Source organism: Onychomys torridus, chromosome 15, assembly GCF_903995425.1.
Source record: "Onychomys torridus chromosome 15, mOncTor1.1, whole genome shotgun sequence".
Taxonomy (NCBI): Eukaryota; Metazoa; Chordata; class Mammalia; order Rodentia; family Cricetidae; genus Onychomys; species Onychomys torridus.
In genome coordinates this window covers 71,173,587-71,190,427 of record NC_050457.1, presented here as the reverse complement: position 1 = coordinate 71,190,427, position 16,841 = coordinate 71,173,587, and the positions used below count along the sequence as shown (strand labels likewise).

Below are 16,841 nucleotides of genomic sequence, written 5' to 3'. Positions count from 1 at the left end.
GAATAAAAGGGGATTGCTCAAATACAGGATGTGTTAGTTAGGGTTTCTATTGCTGTGCAGAGACACCATGATCACGGTAATTTTAGAAAGGACAACATTTAATTGTGGTGGCTGACTTACTGTTCAGAGGTTCAGTCCATTATCATGGTACATGGTTGTGTGCAGGCAGGCAGTCATGGTGCTGGAGAGGTAGCTGAGACTTCTATATCTCTCAGGCAACAGGAAATGGAAGGTCTCACTGGGTGTGGCTTGAGCATATATGAGACCTCAAAGCCTGCCTTCACAGTGACATATTTCTTCCATCACTGAGTGCTTCCTAATAGTGCCAATCCCTTTGGAGGCCATTTTCTTTTTAAACTACCACAGAAGGTAATTTTGAAATAGTTCTCATTATCAAACAGTCAACCACACATTCTGAAACACACACATACCCCTGATCTTCACAGAGCTCATTTTTCTGAAATGATTGCTTTTTAGTCTTTGATGCTAATTCTAATATTATTGTTAGTTTTGCATCACATAATGCATTGTTTATAAAACAATGAAGGTTTATTTTACCAACTATGCGCTTTTAATACTGTCTAATATTTTTTAATCATTTTCAGAAATTACCTTTAAATTATATCAGAACAAATATACTAGGATACACATTCATTTATTATTATATCTCATTTTTTAAAACTTATTCCTCCTTTTCATTTTGGTAAGATACATCTTAGTATTTGATGTTTATTGAGATGCTATGTTGAGGTAAACACAGGGAAAGCTTCATATAGATTATTGTTAGAAACAGAAACAAAATGATCTTCCCTAACAATAAACTTTGCAATAAACTTTATCAATAAACTGATAAAATGGTGTGACGACAACTGTGTTGTCACTTCAGAACAAACACTGAGCTTATGGAGACAATGTTGCCTTTCCTAGGTGTCTTATTCTTTGGTGTTCACTTTAACCTGCAGCTGTATGTGCATCACAGCCATTGTGCTTTATAACCAATACTACGGCTCTCATTTTCTCATCTCCCCTCTCAACTTCATCTCAACGGAAATTACAGTTTCTGATGTGTACTTCCAATTTCTCTAATGCAGGGGTAGTTGTACTTAGGTAGTCATGGCACTCTTCATTGTAAGTGCATATTCCTAATCGACTCAAAGTAACTGCAGTTGTGCATGCTGTAGAATATGGTTTTGGTATATTCGTCAATTTATAATAAATAAAATTAGTAGATCTGGCTGCTCAAACATTTATGATTTTCATGGTAAAGATATTTAGGATCCTTCAGGCTACTGTGTTATTGCATTGCAAATTATGAGCTGTCAGTATCCTGTGGTGATATTGAGTGCTTCACAGCACAGATGGAATGCACATAGTCCTGCTACACATTACATAGATTTTGGCTGTTGCTTCCAGGTAATTGTTAGGAGAAAACTCATTTAGTGAAGCCTCTCTGGAAGCCCAAAGTTACTGTTTTTCACTCTCCCCTGGTCTTCATTTATTGTTTGCAATCTAGAATCCTACACTGCTGTTATTTTTCTTGGTGATAGTATGTGAAAGAATTCTGCCTTCATAGCAGTCTTTATTATGAAGTTAGGCTCAAAGCATTTACATTCTGTTTTTTCAATTTCCATTGTTTTGTTTTGTTTGTGAGTGGGGTGCTACATATACCAAACTTGTTTCCAACATGTACCTAAGGATTACCTCAGCCCTCTGATGTTCCTGTCTCCAATACCCAAATGCTGGGATTCCCAACATGTAAAACCACACTTACTTTTTTTGCAAGCACCTTTAGTTTGAATTTCCAAATACTCAGACCATGAACACTTTTTCACATATCCATTATCTGTTGGCATTTCACATTTTAAGAATTGTCTTTACAGAACATTTGCCCATTTTTTAAAATCCATGATTTGCTTTTTGTAGTGAATTCTTTTGTAATACTCCATAATATCCTAGATATCAAACTTCTGTCTGATAGAGTTGGCCAAGAATTGTCCCCACTCTTCATCTGTTATTCTCTCTAGTGTTTCCTTTTCTGTGCAGAAGCTTCTCAATTTCATGTAATCCCATTTGTCAATTCCAGTGATCATTTCTTATGTTACTGGAATCTGGTAACCTATCCCTGTAACTTAGAAATTTAAAAATCTTTGATCGTTTATTTTTCTCAGCAGGGTCAGAGATGTGGATCTCCTTGTATTCTGCTCTATATGGAATCTAGGTTTCCCAGCATAGTTTATTTAAAAAGGTATTTTGGGGCTGGAGAGATGGCTCAGATATTAAGAGCACTCACCAGCTGCTCTTTAAAAGGTCCTGATTTCAATTCCCAGCAACCACATGGTGGCTCACAACCATGTAGAATGAGATCTGATGTCCTTTTCTGGCCTGCAGGCATGCATGTAGACAGAATACTGTATACATAACAATAAATAAATAAATAAATAAATAAATAAATAAATAAATAAATCTCTTTTAGGAAGGTATCTTCTTCAGTATATGTTTTTGTTAGCTTTGTTAAAAACTGGGGCTGCAACCATTGGTTTGTTTCTAGATCACACACTAAGACGTGTGTGTGTGTGTGTGTGTGTGTGTGTGTGTGTGTGTATTTTTGTATTTTTGAGACAGGGTTTATCTCTATAGCATTGGCTGTTGTCTATAGACCAGGCTGGCCTCACAGTCAGATTTTCTCCCTCTGTCTCCCAAGTGGAGGGATTAAAAGTGTACTTCTCTACTGCTCAGCCCTTGATCTTATATTTTATTCCATTGGGTTGCATGTCTGCTTCTGTGATATACCTTGCAGTGTTTGTTACTCTGGCTTTTACTTTTGTGTAATGTAGTTAGAGTTTTCATGGCTGGCCCACAGTTAGGACAAATCTCTCTCACCTGCCAGGCCTATAGACACTCAGTACCAACCAAGTAAACACATAGAAACTTACATTGTTTACAAACTGTATGGCCCTGGCAGGCTTCTTGTTATCTACTTCTTCTATCTTAAATTAACCCATTGCTATTAATCTATACTTTGCCACGTGGCTCGTGGCTTACCATTACCTTACAGTGTAATGTAAGTTGAGGTTGGAGATTGTGTTATTTCCAACCATGTTCTATTAGCAATTGCTTTAGTTATTCAGAGACCTTTGTGCTTCCTTGTGATTTTCTATTTCTATGGTCACTTTCATTGGAGGCTTCCATCACTTCTTACACCCACTTTCTGAATTTTTCCATTGCTCTGTTTATCTAGTTTTCTATCTTTGGTGCATTTTAGAGATGTCTAAATAACTACTAGTCATGAAGAATTTCTACATTTCTTGACTTAGGGAGTCTCCCATGTTCAACTTTGTCATTTGATCTTTTAACTTTTCTGAGAATTTGTTCAGAATTTGTTCTTTCTTCCTTTGCTGAATATTAAAGACATCATTCATGGTTTGGTATCTGGTGATTGATTCCCGATTCCTGTGATGATAAGATCCCTCTGATCACTCATATGTTCTTGATGGGTCTTGAGGCTGTTATTCCACTGGGGTTCCTGTGCAGGATGTTTAACATCTGTGGTCCAAACCTGGTAGAAATGGGACGTGCCTCCCAAATGGCCATGGCAGCCTGCCTGATCATCATCCTTTTCCTCTATGAAGAGAGTGTCCTGGATCAACATCTAGTTCATTTTGTGTTCTCAGGAACATAATTCTGCTCTGCCTTGTTATTTAGGGTATAATTGCTTCTCCATCCTGAGTTGGGGGTAGTGAGAGAAGTTCAAGACAGATACCCTTGGTTTTCCAAACACTTACTGAGGAGCAATTTCAGGATCAGGGAAAATACTGGAATTGAACATCCTGGATCAAGTCTAATGTGGACGGAAATTCTGCCAGACAGATGTCACTTGTACACTCAGGGTGCATCATCCTCCATCCTTAAAATGAATTCTCTCAGGGCAGGGCATAGACTGAAAAAAAAAAAAAAACCCTTTAAACAACCTGGAATAATTCTGAGTAGGTCGTAGACGGATCTCAACACTTCTAAACAGATGGAAGATGCCCTGAACAGGGCTTAACCTTGTATCCTATCTATTACCTTTCCAGTGCTAAACTCCTTTGGGATAGCACCTAGGTAGAGCAGTGTGATAGAAGTAATTTCCCGAATTACAACCTTAAATCAGGCTTAGAGCTTCCATTCATCTGGTAAACTCTAGAGGGTTCCCCCTCAGGACTCTACTTAAAAAGGAATGCTGGATTGCCTCCATATTCCAGGTTCCCCGCTGGGAATGGCCATCATTATTAAAAGACTTGATCTCCCGAAATGTGTCTCTGTGCACCTGTATACAGAACCTGGGAAGAATTTTTAATATTTAAAATATTCTGTAGCAAGCAAGTTTTACGTCTCAACATACAGACTCAAAGTAAGCAGTAAATATAATAAACATTGCTGTCAAAGATTCGACTCACATCCAAACATCTCATTTTGAGAACCTGAGATTTTAAATGCCTGACCCTGTGGCTGTCCATGTGCAGACATGGTTTGTTTCTATCCATTCTCTTAGGTAAACAGTCTCTTAGGCAAACATTAACCCAGGAACTTTGGCAATTACCTTCCCAGGCTCCTTGAAACTCGCTCACACGGAATTGTGGGAAATGTAGTCTCGCCCCCGGCGACGTCACAAACAAGGACTCTGGGAAGGGCGCTTCCGCGTTCCTTCTGCGCCTGTGCGTTCTGCTCTCTGGCTGTCTTCTCCAAAGTTGGGCCAGTGCCTCGGGGACCTCTTGGCTCTCTGGTAGCATCTCTGACATGGAGGTTGGTCCTGGATGTAGCAGAACCAGAGGGAGGATGCGGGGTGGGCGGGTCCGAGTTGGAGGGAGCGGCCCGGTGTTGGTGGGAGGCGGGAAGAAGCTGAGTGGGAGGTGCTGTGCTGAGCTAGGCTGGGCCATTGCCTCTGGAGAGAGAGGCTGATGGGGGATGGTGCAGGGAGCGGCCTTTCCGTTAGCATGCAGCTTCCTTAGTCTGTCCTGCCCTTCTGGGACAGGAGAGCTGTCTCAGAAGCCCAGGAGTGGAGAAAGGTGATAGGTGTAGGGTTGCCCCGGGTAGGGTGCACCTGCTGACAGCCTGTCTGGGAGGTGTGGAAGCATGCCATTACTAGAAAACACTGTTTTGATGGCAGCTCTTCTGGTGAAGTTCTTGGCTTATTTGGAGTAAGTGGAGTTTCTGGGCCCTCCTGTGCTTATAGCCTGCTAGAACTTTGTCCGAGGACTCTTGGTGTATTGGAAGTGTGATAGTTGTTTCTAAGTGTCTACCTGACATAACCTAGAGTCACTGGGAGGAGATTGTCAGTGACCATTTGTTTAGATAAGGTTAGCCTTGGGGATTGCCTGGATTACTTAATTGATGTGGGAAAACCCGGCCCCACTGTGAGCCTCACCATTCCCAGAGTTTGGGTCCTGGACTGTATAACAAGGCAGAGATCAAGCTGAGCTGTGGGAAGCGAGTATGCATTCCTTCTTTCTCCATTCTTCTGCTGATGTGACTAGCGCTTTGACATCGTGGCCATGGTAGACTCTAGTCTAGAACTCTGAGCTTTTCCCCCCTTGGTTTTTTTTTTTTTTTGTGGGGGTGCGGGGGGTATTTTATCACAGTAACTGGAAATGAGATTAAAAGAGGATGTTAGTTCTTGTCCATTAATTAAAAATCTTTTAAGAATTCCATACATGATTACTGTATTTACATAATTTCTATTTCTTCTTCTCCTGTTCAGTTTCTTCTGTTTCCTTTACTTTCTCTTAAATCCAAGACCTCTTCTTGTTATTTTAAACACACACATACACACACACACACACACACACACACACATACACACAAGCGTGCAGGTAAACACAGCCTGACAAGTCCATTTGGTGTTGCTTTTATGTCCTTAGTTCTAATTTCTTAGGGTTGCATGAAATATCAGAGATTAATTCCTACAATAGCTCCATTACCCACTTTGACACTGGACACCCATATGTGGCATGCACATACATCAGGCAAAAACTCATGCACGTAAAATAAAAATAAAGAAAACTTTAAAAAAGATTAAAATAGTTCTTGTCCAGCTTTGGCTATGCTTTCTCATTCATTCTTCTCAGGCCTCCTTCCAGTTCTCTGCTTGCTCCTGCTTTTCCTTCTTTACTTGGGTTTCCTTCACACCATCCTGTTCTCAATGACTTCAGTTACTGAGGAAACCGAAATATTGCTTACATTCTGACTGTGTCTTAGCATTTAAGCATAAGTGCTGATTGTCTTCTACTAACAGTGTTCGTTGATATCCAGAGGCATTTATGATCATTCTAATTAGAGATGAGAAATACAGCTTGTTTCATTCATGGTGCAGTGGGTAACACAACCAAGAACTGCTGCCAACCACCTGAGGACTTCCCTTTGTCTATTAGGGATCTCCACTCAAAGTTGATTCTTTGATTTTTCCATAGAAAAGAATTTCAGGATGAGCTCATATGAAGCAGAGTTGGAGTTTATTAAAAAACAGAGAGTTGGGAAGTCAGGGAAGGAATAAGGCACCTCGGAAAGCGTGTGTGTGTGTGTGTGTGTGTGTGTGTGTGTGTGTGTGTGTGTGTGTTGTGTGTGTGAACTTCTCCAAGGAGTATCTTTGCAGTAGTGATATGCAGCACATTGCTAGCACTCAAGTTAGAACTCAAAGTGTTCCTGAGGAACCTCCACTGAGAAGATTCCTCCATGAGATCCAGCTGTGGGTCTGGGCATGGGAACCTGGATGTTTTGACTTGTTGCTGCTTGCTACCTCTGACTCACAGTTATTGGGTCACAGTCCCATTTCGAGTTTTTGGTAGAGAAATGTTTGGGATTCTCTCTCCTCAGCTGGATTTGTGAATGGAAAGAGCTGTGATCCATAGGTTCTTCAGAGTGTCCTTTTGCCACCTTTACATTCACCTCACTGTGAAGACGTTGGAAAAAAAAAAAACAACAACAACAACAATAAAGGCAGAATCCCTTGTGGAGCTGTAACTTGTAAATCTACTGGAATCTTCTGGAATCACTAGTCTTATTTTTGTATTAAAATTTTTGATTGACGTGACTTTAGAGGGAAAAAATATAACTTGAATGATTTAAGCCAATATTAACAATAGTAGTACTTACATCACTTATTGACCTCAATTTTCTAAGCAGACTGATTCTAGTGTTTACATCTACAATGTTGACCTTGACATTGCATCAGGACATCACGAAAGTTTAAATGCTATTATTGATTTTTTTTTAAAACAAAATTCTGTATGGTCTTGAGTTTAGACCATAATAATCCAGGGTGGTTTCTGTTAATAAATTCCTGCTTGTACATAAGGACAAAGAAATTGTAGCCAACTGAATCAAATACCTTTAATCAAATATAGAAAATTGTCTAAATCTAATATTTTATAATGAAGTCCCACTCAAGATAAAGCATTGTTAAAGTAGTGAATCCTGGTAAATACATCAGACTTAAAGTTAACTCCATGAAGCTCATTTTCTTTTCTCAAAAATATGTAAGTAATTAACCTATGTATAGGAAACTGTGGCTGAAAATGGCCACAGCTAAGAAGTGGCTATTCTGGTATCATTTTATCCATGGAAACCCTGATGCCGTTGGCAGTGGTTGTCTTGTTGCTGTGGAAAAGAGCGAGGAGATGGATCACATAAGCACTAGGAAGTAGAAAGTGTATAGGATGAACATTCTTAAATGAGACAGGTGGTGATTGGAAGTGACTAATGTCTGGTGGACTTGTGGACCATGCTGGGGTCAGTGATGAGAATTTGTAGCCCCCAGTATGCTCTTGCACAGCTCAATTCCACTTTGTCCACATGGTGTAAACTGGGCTGCATGCTGGGAATACGGGGGATTCAACCTGCTGCAGTCTGTCTCCTAGGACTGGCAGTGCCTGGGAATAGCCCCATATTTCCACCGAGGTTGAAGGTAAAGGAATGTTGGATTCTGTCTCATAGGTGGGATTTATGGGTATAAGGAGCTGTGGTCCATGGGGTCTTCAGACCTTTCTCCACATGGTCACCCATTTACCGTTACACAGAAAATCTCATATCTAGGAGTTCTTCCCTGCAGCATGTGTCTTTCTAGAGCTTGGGATATATTTCTACAACTTTAGTTTAACCCCTGAGCTCCAAAGTGGCCTAATCAGCTTGTACAATAACTTAATTATCTACCTACCCTTTCTTATACTGCATTTTTCCAGGTCAAGAAAATTTTTAAAAGGAATGGATAAATTTCTAGACACAGATGACATGGCACAGACTAGGACTAGTGATGTCACTTGGTAGAGCATTTGCCTGCCATGCATGACGTTTTGGATTTGATTCCCAGTACTCCATAAAGTGATATTCTTCTTCACAGAACTAGAAAAACAATCATTTATTTTATTTTATTTTTTTTTTTTGAGACATTTTCACTGTGTGGCTGTCCTGGAACTCATTCTGTAGGCACGCTAGCCTCAAACTCACAGAGATCCGCCTGGGTCTGCCTCCCTAGTGCTGGGATTAAAGGCAGGCACCACCACCACCCAGCTAAACCACTTAATTTTTGACATATACTATCAGAAACATATACTGGGAAAAAGACAGCATCTTCAATAGCGACTGTAAGAAAACTGGATTTCAAATATAGAATAGCATAGGAGATATTCCCTTGAGTGGACAGGTATGATATATGAAAATAAATGTCTTAACTATAGTGAAGAGACAACCTATAGAATGGAAAAAAAATCATTGCTCGTGACATATCAGATCAGGTACTCAGACTAAATACATAAAAAGTAATGCAGAAATTAAGCAGGTTGAAACTAAACCATTCAGTTAATAAACTTTCCAGTAAACAGACTGTTTTCAAAAGGAGAAATGTGATGCATGATCCTACTGAATCTTAACAATAAAAACCTGGAGTCAGATATTGAAGGTTAAAGCTGAAAGATTAGAGAAGCAGAGTAACAGTCACTAGAAACTTCTTACTTCTACACATCCACCAACTGGAGGTGGTTGAGATCCTGTCTCCACCCACTTTGTATTCTTGTCTTCACCTCCCTCATGCTAGGATTAAATGTGTGTGCCACCACCACCTAGCCTCTATGGTTAACTAGTGGCTAGCTCTGCCCTCTGATCTCCAGGCAAGCTTTATTTGTCAGAACACAAACAAAATATCCTACAACAGAAATGCAAATGGCAAAGAAATAACTTGAAAAAAAGTTCAGCATTTTTAACCATCAGTTAATTGCAGATTAAAGGTACTTTAAGATTCCCTCTTACCCCAGTCAGCATGATTGAGTAAATGAATGGTAACGTGTGCAGAAAGATGTGTGGGAAAGAGGAAATCTTATTCACTGCTGGTTGCTATGTAAACACAGGTAGCAACAATGGAACTCAGTACAGAACTTTGTCAAAATACTGAAAATGGGAGAATCATGACTTAGTTATGCCACTCTCCTATGTACCTGAGGATTTTTAGACAGCATGCGGAAGCAATACTTGCTGCCATGTTTGTAGCTGCAACATTATCATTTACTGCTGAGTGAAGCCAGCATGGAGGCCATTAACAGACACCTGGACAAGGGAAATGTGGTTAATATACACAACGGGTGGAATATGTGTAATATGAAAGGAGAAGTGGGACTACCTGGGGAAAGAAGGGGGATGAGCTGTAAAGGAAGAGGGAATTTTCGAGAGGGCTTCTGCACATGTCAATATGTAGGTTGGCCATTGTAGCAAATGCATCCCTCTACCACTCTGATGCAGACTAGTGAGTGGCATAAGCTGTGGACGCATGTATAGGAATTTGTGTACTTTCTGCTTAACTTTGTTATGTACCTGAAGCTGCTCAGTTTTTAGAATAAGAAAAGTAAACAATTTATATATATATATATATATATTAAAGAGGACTGTTGGGGTGGAATATGAATTCAAAGAAAGAATAATTATTTTTGTATGGTTCTCTAAAAATGGAAAAAAAAAAAAAAGAACAATTCAAGCCCAAGCAATAAAACACGGAAGGGAACGTGGGTAGAAGTGGCACTGTATGTTAGGGAAGTGGGCTTACAGTCTGTTGTGAGCAATGGAGATGAGAGTGTGGGCTAGAGCTGGAACACCTGGCCCGACTCAAATCACGTTTGTTCTGTCTCCCGTAACACAGCTATCTATGAGTTTGTCTTAGTTATTTCCTATTGTTGTGTGTCTTAGTTATTTTCTATTGCTGTGATAAGACACCATGACCATGGCAACTTATAGAAGAGTTTATTTGAATCTCACAGTCTCAGAAGATCCATGACCCTCATGGCAGTGAGCATGGAACAGGCAGGCAGATGTGGTGCTGGAACAGTAGCTGAGAAAGACACATCTTGAGACACAACCAAGAGGCAGAGAAAAGTGTCTCTCTCTGTGTGTGTGTGTGTGTGTGTGTGTGTGTGTGTGTGTGTGTGTGTGTGTGTTTAATGATGACACTGGAAATGACATGAGATCTTTTCAAACCTTAAAGCCCACCCTTAGTTACACACTTCTTCTAACAAGGCCACACCTCCTGATCCTTCCCAAACAGTTCCACCAACTGGGGGCCAGGTATTCAGATATAAGAACCTATAGGGACCATTTTCATTCAAACCTCCACAGTTTGCCATGCTGAACACAGCTATTCAGTAATTTCTAGCCCTGTGTACATAAACTGCACAGTGTCTTCATCAGCACAACATGAAACAGAAATGTTTCCAAAAAGCATGATTGAGGTGGATTCCATAAAGGTAAACACCTGTACCTTATAGTCCCTCAGTTATACATTCTATTTTTTGTAACTGGGATACTGGGAGTTGTGGATGACACAGTGGATACTCTGAGATGATGAGACCTTGTTGTTGATTCAGAACAACCTATGGATCAGGTTCTGCCCACAATCAGCTCCAGATTCTGTGTATCTGGGTCTAGCTATACTTCAGTTTAACCTTAGGTTCTCTTTTTAGTGGGAGATAGGTGACTTGCTAGCTATGAAGGATATAGAGACTTCTGTACAGAGCCCTCTTTGAGCCTTTCCCTCTCTCTCCAACAAATACATGAATATTTATCTAAACCAGGCAGAGTGAGAAGGGGGAGAAGAAAAATGAAACAAAAGAAAACCTTAAAATGTCATCCAGTGTATTTTAATATTTAGAAAGCATTGTACTTTTATTTTTCAAATGTATGACTTTGTTAAAAATCCTCCAGTTCCTTTTATCTATGAATTCTTCCCTTATTGTGCCCCCTTGCATACTCAAACAAGTGTCTTTGGTGAGCTGTCCTCTGCCTCTGCACTGAAGTGGGTACGTGTTCAGAGACTCAGCCCTTCCTCAGGAGCTGCTGCTTCAGAATCTGCATTTTCGTTTCATTTCATGTGTAACAGTGGAGAGGTGTCACTCTAACTCAGTGTGACTCTCCTGTTGAGAAATGTGTACAGCATCAGCACAGTACATGAAATACATACTCTATTCATGTTCAGTTTTGTGTATCATGAGTATAATATCCAGATGGATTTGTTAGGGCATATGCCATTCTCTTCCCTTGAAGATGGGTAATGTATAAGATATTATACAAAAATATCTCATTCAGTATCCTACTACTCTTTCATCTTTCTTAAAATTAAAAATTCTGTTTCTAACCACATATTTTTTATATATTGATATTGAGCTCTCAATTATACTACTTAACTAAATTAACATATACTGTTCATTTATTCTTATTTCAGGGACTGCTCTCCTTCAGGGATGTGGCCATTGATTTCTCTGCAGAGGAGTGTGAATGCCTAGATCTTGCTCAGTGGAATCTGTACAGGGATGTGATGCTGGAGAACTACAGCAACCTTGTCTTCCTGGGTGAGGATCACTTCCACAGTGAATTTTTAATTCTCTGTAAACATGTAACTTCCTCCATGTGTAGACTATTTCATGGGAACTTATGCTTTCCAACAGTGAGCTTCAGATTTTGCATTATAACAATTATTCCACAATTTTACACATGCACGTACATGTGTAATGAACATTGTAATGTACACATGCATGTACATGTGCGTTTACACATGTATATTGACCATGCCCACCTTTATCCTCTGACCCTTTCCACAACCCATGAAATCTCTGTCCTACTTCCATGTAGTTTTCCTCTGCCCACTGCACGTGGTTGAAGTTGGCAACATGAGCATGAGTAGGGGGTTATTTACTTATGCATGGCTAGCTTTTAGCTACTTCTACAGTACCAGGCATGAGTGATTCCTTACACGTGATAGTCATGCCACATCTATGCCAGTGGACACATCTTTCCCAGTAGGTTGGTATTATGTGGGTGGATTTTTTTGTTGGGACCATCTGCTCCCCAATAATGACATGGAGACTTAATATTATTTATGAAAGCTCGGCTGATAGCTTAGGCTTTTTTCTAACTAGTTCCTGTAACTTAAATTAAACCATTTCTAGTAACTTACTTTCTGCCTCATGCTTTTATTACCTTATCTCCATATTACCCATCCTCCTTGCTCTGCATCTCCTGGTGTCTCTGCCTTTCTTTTTCTTCCCAGAGATCTCTCTGTCCCAGAAATCCTGCCTAACCTCTTCTTGCCTATCTAATGGCCATTCAGCTCTTTATTAAACCAACCAGAGTGACACATCTTCACACCATATAAAGGAATATTCCACAATAGTATTATAGTTTTCAGAGTTCACAGATGCTGACTTTTCTATCCAAGAAGCCTTCACAGCACCTTCCACTCTGTGAAATCTGGCTGGCCCAAAGAAAACCTCCAGCTCTGTTAAAACTCGATGTATCTATGTCCTGCAACTGGAGTATGTGATGTCTTCAGTGATTGGGTCTTATGGCCTACTCTATCAGGCGACCAGAGGAATGGAACAAATTTGCATTGCTTGGTGGTCTCTGGCACACCCTGAGCTAAAATTCATAAGTAGGTATTCCACCCGTGATGGATGGCACTTAAAAAACAAAGACCTATGTCTTTGAACAATAGTATCTATCCATCAATGCAGGGTACATTCCTTTAAACATTTAAATTATAATTTAAATTAATTTACAGAGTAATAGGATTCTGTTTGGCTTTTTTAAAAAAAATTATTTATTTATTATGGATACAATGTTTTGCCTGCATGTGTGCCTGCAGGCCAGAAGAGGGCACCAGATCTCACTTTAGATGGTTATGAGCCACCATGTGGTTGCTGGGAATTGAACTCAGAACTTTTGGAAGAGTAGCCAGTGCTCTTAACCTCTGAGCCATCTCTTCAGCCCTTGTATGGCTTTTTTAATCCTTACTTTTACTAATCCTCTCCCCCAGATACTGGGCATCCCCACCATGCACATCCATCTCCACTTAAATCTCTCCACCATCAGTAATGCCTAACTCTACTTTCATACCATTTTTGCTGTGCCACTACCTTCTGTTCAGACATCCCCTCCTCAATGGCCCTTCTCTATCTTCCAGTCTGCTACAGGTACTCCAACGGAAACACAGAAACCTGAAATTCAAAGCTAAGATCCACACATGAGAGGGAATGTTTGACACCCGTCTTTCTGACTCTCATTTACCTTACTCATCCATTTACCTGCAAATTGCACAGCTTCATATTTCTTTGTGTCTGAATACAATTCTGTTGTGTGTGTATAGAACACATTTTCACTCTTCACTCGTCATTCTTTCGATATGTAAGTGGATTCAGTTTCCTAGCTGTTGTTAATGGAGCAGCAATGACCATGGATATGCCAGTATCTCTGTGGTAAGAGATGGAATCTTTTGAGTGTATGTCCAAGAGTGATGTAACTGGATCATGTGGTAGTTAGGAAGTTTTACTTTCAGCTTTTTGAGAATCCTCTGCCTTGATTTCCATAATGGCTGCACCAGTTTACACTCCCATCATAATTTAACGTGTGTGTGTGTTTTTTTTATACATACTTGCCAAAATCTGTCATCATTTGTTTTCTTAATGATAGCCTTCCCAATTCAGGTGAGATGGAATCTCAAAGTAGTTTTAGCCTTCATTTCGCCGATGGCTAAGGATGACAGTGACCTGTAAAAATATCAGCTGTGGGTTTGTCTCTTTTGAGACTGCTGTTCAGCTTCAGAGCCCATTATTTGATTGGATTGTTTGTTTTCCTGATGTTTGCTTCGTTGAAGTTTGCTATTCTCAATATTTCCTGCCACACGTATAGCTTCTGGATACTTTGGCCAGTTATTAGTCTCTACATCAGCTGCTACCAGCTGCAAGCCACAGCTGCTGTGATTAACATTGAGAACAGCACAAATCTGTGTATAAATAAAAATATTTAGAAGTCAGTTGGACATCATTGTGCACATTGTATAATGTCATTTTCACGATATTAAGTCTACCAATCCATAAGCATAGAGTTTTTCCATCTTCCAGTATTCAATTTCTTTTTATTTTTTTTCCTTTGGTTTCTGTTCTTTAGTAATTTAAATTTTTCATTGTAGAAATCTTTCATCCCCTGGGTTAGGTTTATTCCAATGTACCTTCTTTTCTTTATTTTTGGGTGGGGATAGGTTTGGTGAGTAATTTCTTCCTCAGTATGTTTGTTTTTTCTGTATAGGAAGACACTGATTTTGGTTGATATTTGTATCCTGCCATTTTGCTTAAAGTGTTTTTCAGCTCTGCTTGTATTCTGGTGGAGCCCTTTGGGTCTTTCATATAGTGAGTCAAATTATCTGCAAGTGGATATACTTATTGGAATAGTTATATAATTTCTGTCTTTGAGTCTGTTTACTGCAATAAATTTATGTATGTTGAACTGTTCCTGCATATGAGGGATGAAGTCCGGATGATGACGATGATGATGCTGCTGATGATGTGGTTTTGCAAGTATTGAGAAATTTTATACCTATGTTCATCAGAGATAGTGGGCTATCACTTTCTCTTCCTTTTCTTTTCTTTTCTTTTCTCTTCTCTTCTCTTCTTTTCTTTTCTTGTGCTTTTGTCTGTTTTTGATATCGGGATAGTATGTGCTAACAAATGAAGGCAATTGAAGTAGTAATTGTGGTGACATTTTGTATATGCTCTAGCAAATAAAGCTTGCCTGAAGATCAGAGGGCAAAGCCAGCCACTAGTTAGCCATAGAGGTCAGGCAGTGGTGGCACACACCTTTAATCTCAGCACTCAGGAGGCAGAGGCAGACAGATCTCTGTGAGTTCAGTGTCATCCTAAGCTACACAAGCTTGATCCAGTCTAAAAGAGAAATAGAGCCAGGCAATTATGGCACACACCTTTGATCCCAGTACTTGGGAGGCACACACACACACACACACACACACACACACACGCGCCTTTAATCCCAGCACTAGCAGCACTAGGGAGATGGAGACAGGAAGTGATATGGCTGGGTGGAGAGAAGAATATAAGGCGGGAGGAGACAGGAGTGGAGGCTCTTTCAGGCTGAGGATTTGGTAGAGTTAAGAACTCAAGTGGCTGGCTGCTCTGCTTCTCTGATCTTTCAGCATTTATCCCAATATCTGGCTCTTGGGTTTTTATTAAGACCAATTAGGATTTGAGCTACAACTAATTAAAAAATAAATAAAACAAAACCTCCCAACTTTAAAGAGCCCACATTCAAATGGATTTACTTCAGATCTCTACCAAACTTTTAAGGGAGAACTGAGAGTACTATTCCTCATTATTCCATGAACCAGAGAAGGAAGCCTTCAAACGCCTTTCACAAAGTCAGATTCCTGCCCCTAAGGACAAGTTAAGGGAGTTATAGGTGTAGCTGATGAAGTTAATTGCAGTTCTTGTGTTTTCAGCCTTGTTGTTTTGGTAATGTGACTCCTTCCTTCTATTTGGAATTTTAGACATTGAGAGACATGAAATATGACACACATATCTTAAAGTAATATATTTTACCCAGCAGCTTAATTTTTTTTTTCTTGAGGTAAAGCTCGATGTATTGAATATATCTATCAGGAAACATTTAAAGAAATCATTTTCTGCCATCTTTTATTCTATTTCTTCTTTTCTTATAAATATAATAGTGATATATAAATGTCAGTCCTAGAGAATAGCATACAATCATCACATTTGCCTTTTCCTCCTAACAGGTCTAGCTTTTTCTAAGCCATATTTGGTGACATTTCTCGAGCAAAGAAAAGAGCCATGGAATGTGAAGGGACCAGCACCAGTTGCTGTATACCCAGGTATGTGTGATTGCGTAGATCAGAACACACAAGTGAAAGGTCCAGAGATGCCACAGAAAGGCAGGTATCAAAAGCTGGATGGACTAGAGGGTCTGTTTCAGGGGAAGTGGTGATTCAGAATGTTCCACTTGTTATCCCTCAAAGTAGGATATTTTCTGACAGATGTTTATCATATTTTTATTTCCTCAAATCTGTCCTTCCTCTCTAGTGATGTCTGCATGCATTTACAGTGACTTAAGTCTGGCCTTCTGCAGGTGGGGGTCTAGATCATTATAGACTTGCCATTGCTTTCCACACCTCAGAAACTTGTACACAGTTCTAAGACTTATATGTCAAGCCTTTATAGTACAGTGTCACCACAAATAAATTCCTCTAATTACATTTGCATGTTCAGTAATTAAAGTTGTTCCATCAGACTTCTTTATAAATTATCATAGTGTATTTATGTGCATTTCCCAGCCATACACTGATTGTCAATGATTTATAATTTATGGTGCATTGTTTTTTGTGGGTACATGATAGCAAAAAAAGTTGTACACAGATAAATCTTGCAGAATATTTGTACACTGTGTGAAGATGTATTGCTGCAATTGGTGTAATAAAGAGCTGAATGGCCAGTAGCTAGGCAGGAGGTATAGACAGGACTTTCGTGGACAGA

At 39.7% G+C, this 16,841-nt stretch overlaps 1 protein-coding gene across 1 annotated transcript in view; it reads left to right on the top strand.

Moving 5' to 3' along the window:
• Positions 1–4,666: 4,666 nt before the first annotated feature.
• LOC118596573 (zinc finger protein 420-like) overlaps positions 4,667–16,841 on the top strand; it is a 17,070-nt gene continuing 4,895 nt past the window's right edge. The window contains exons 1-3 of the mRNA XM_036207487.1: positions 4,667–4,782; positions 11,732–11,858; positions 16,088–16,183. Of these exons, the coding sequence (XP_036063380.1) occupies positions 4,777–4,782; positions 11,732–11,858; positions 16,088–16,183 (229 nt within the window). The 5' untranslated portion in view covers positions 4,667–4,776. The remainder of the gene's footprint in view (positions 4,783–11,731; positions 11,859–16,087; positions 16,184–16,841) is intronic.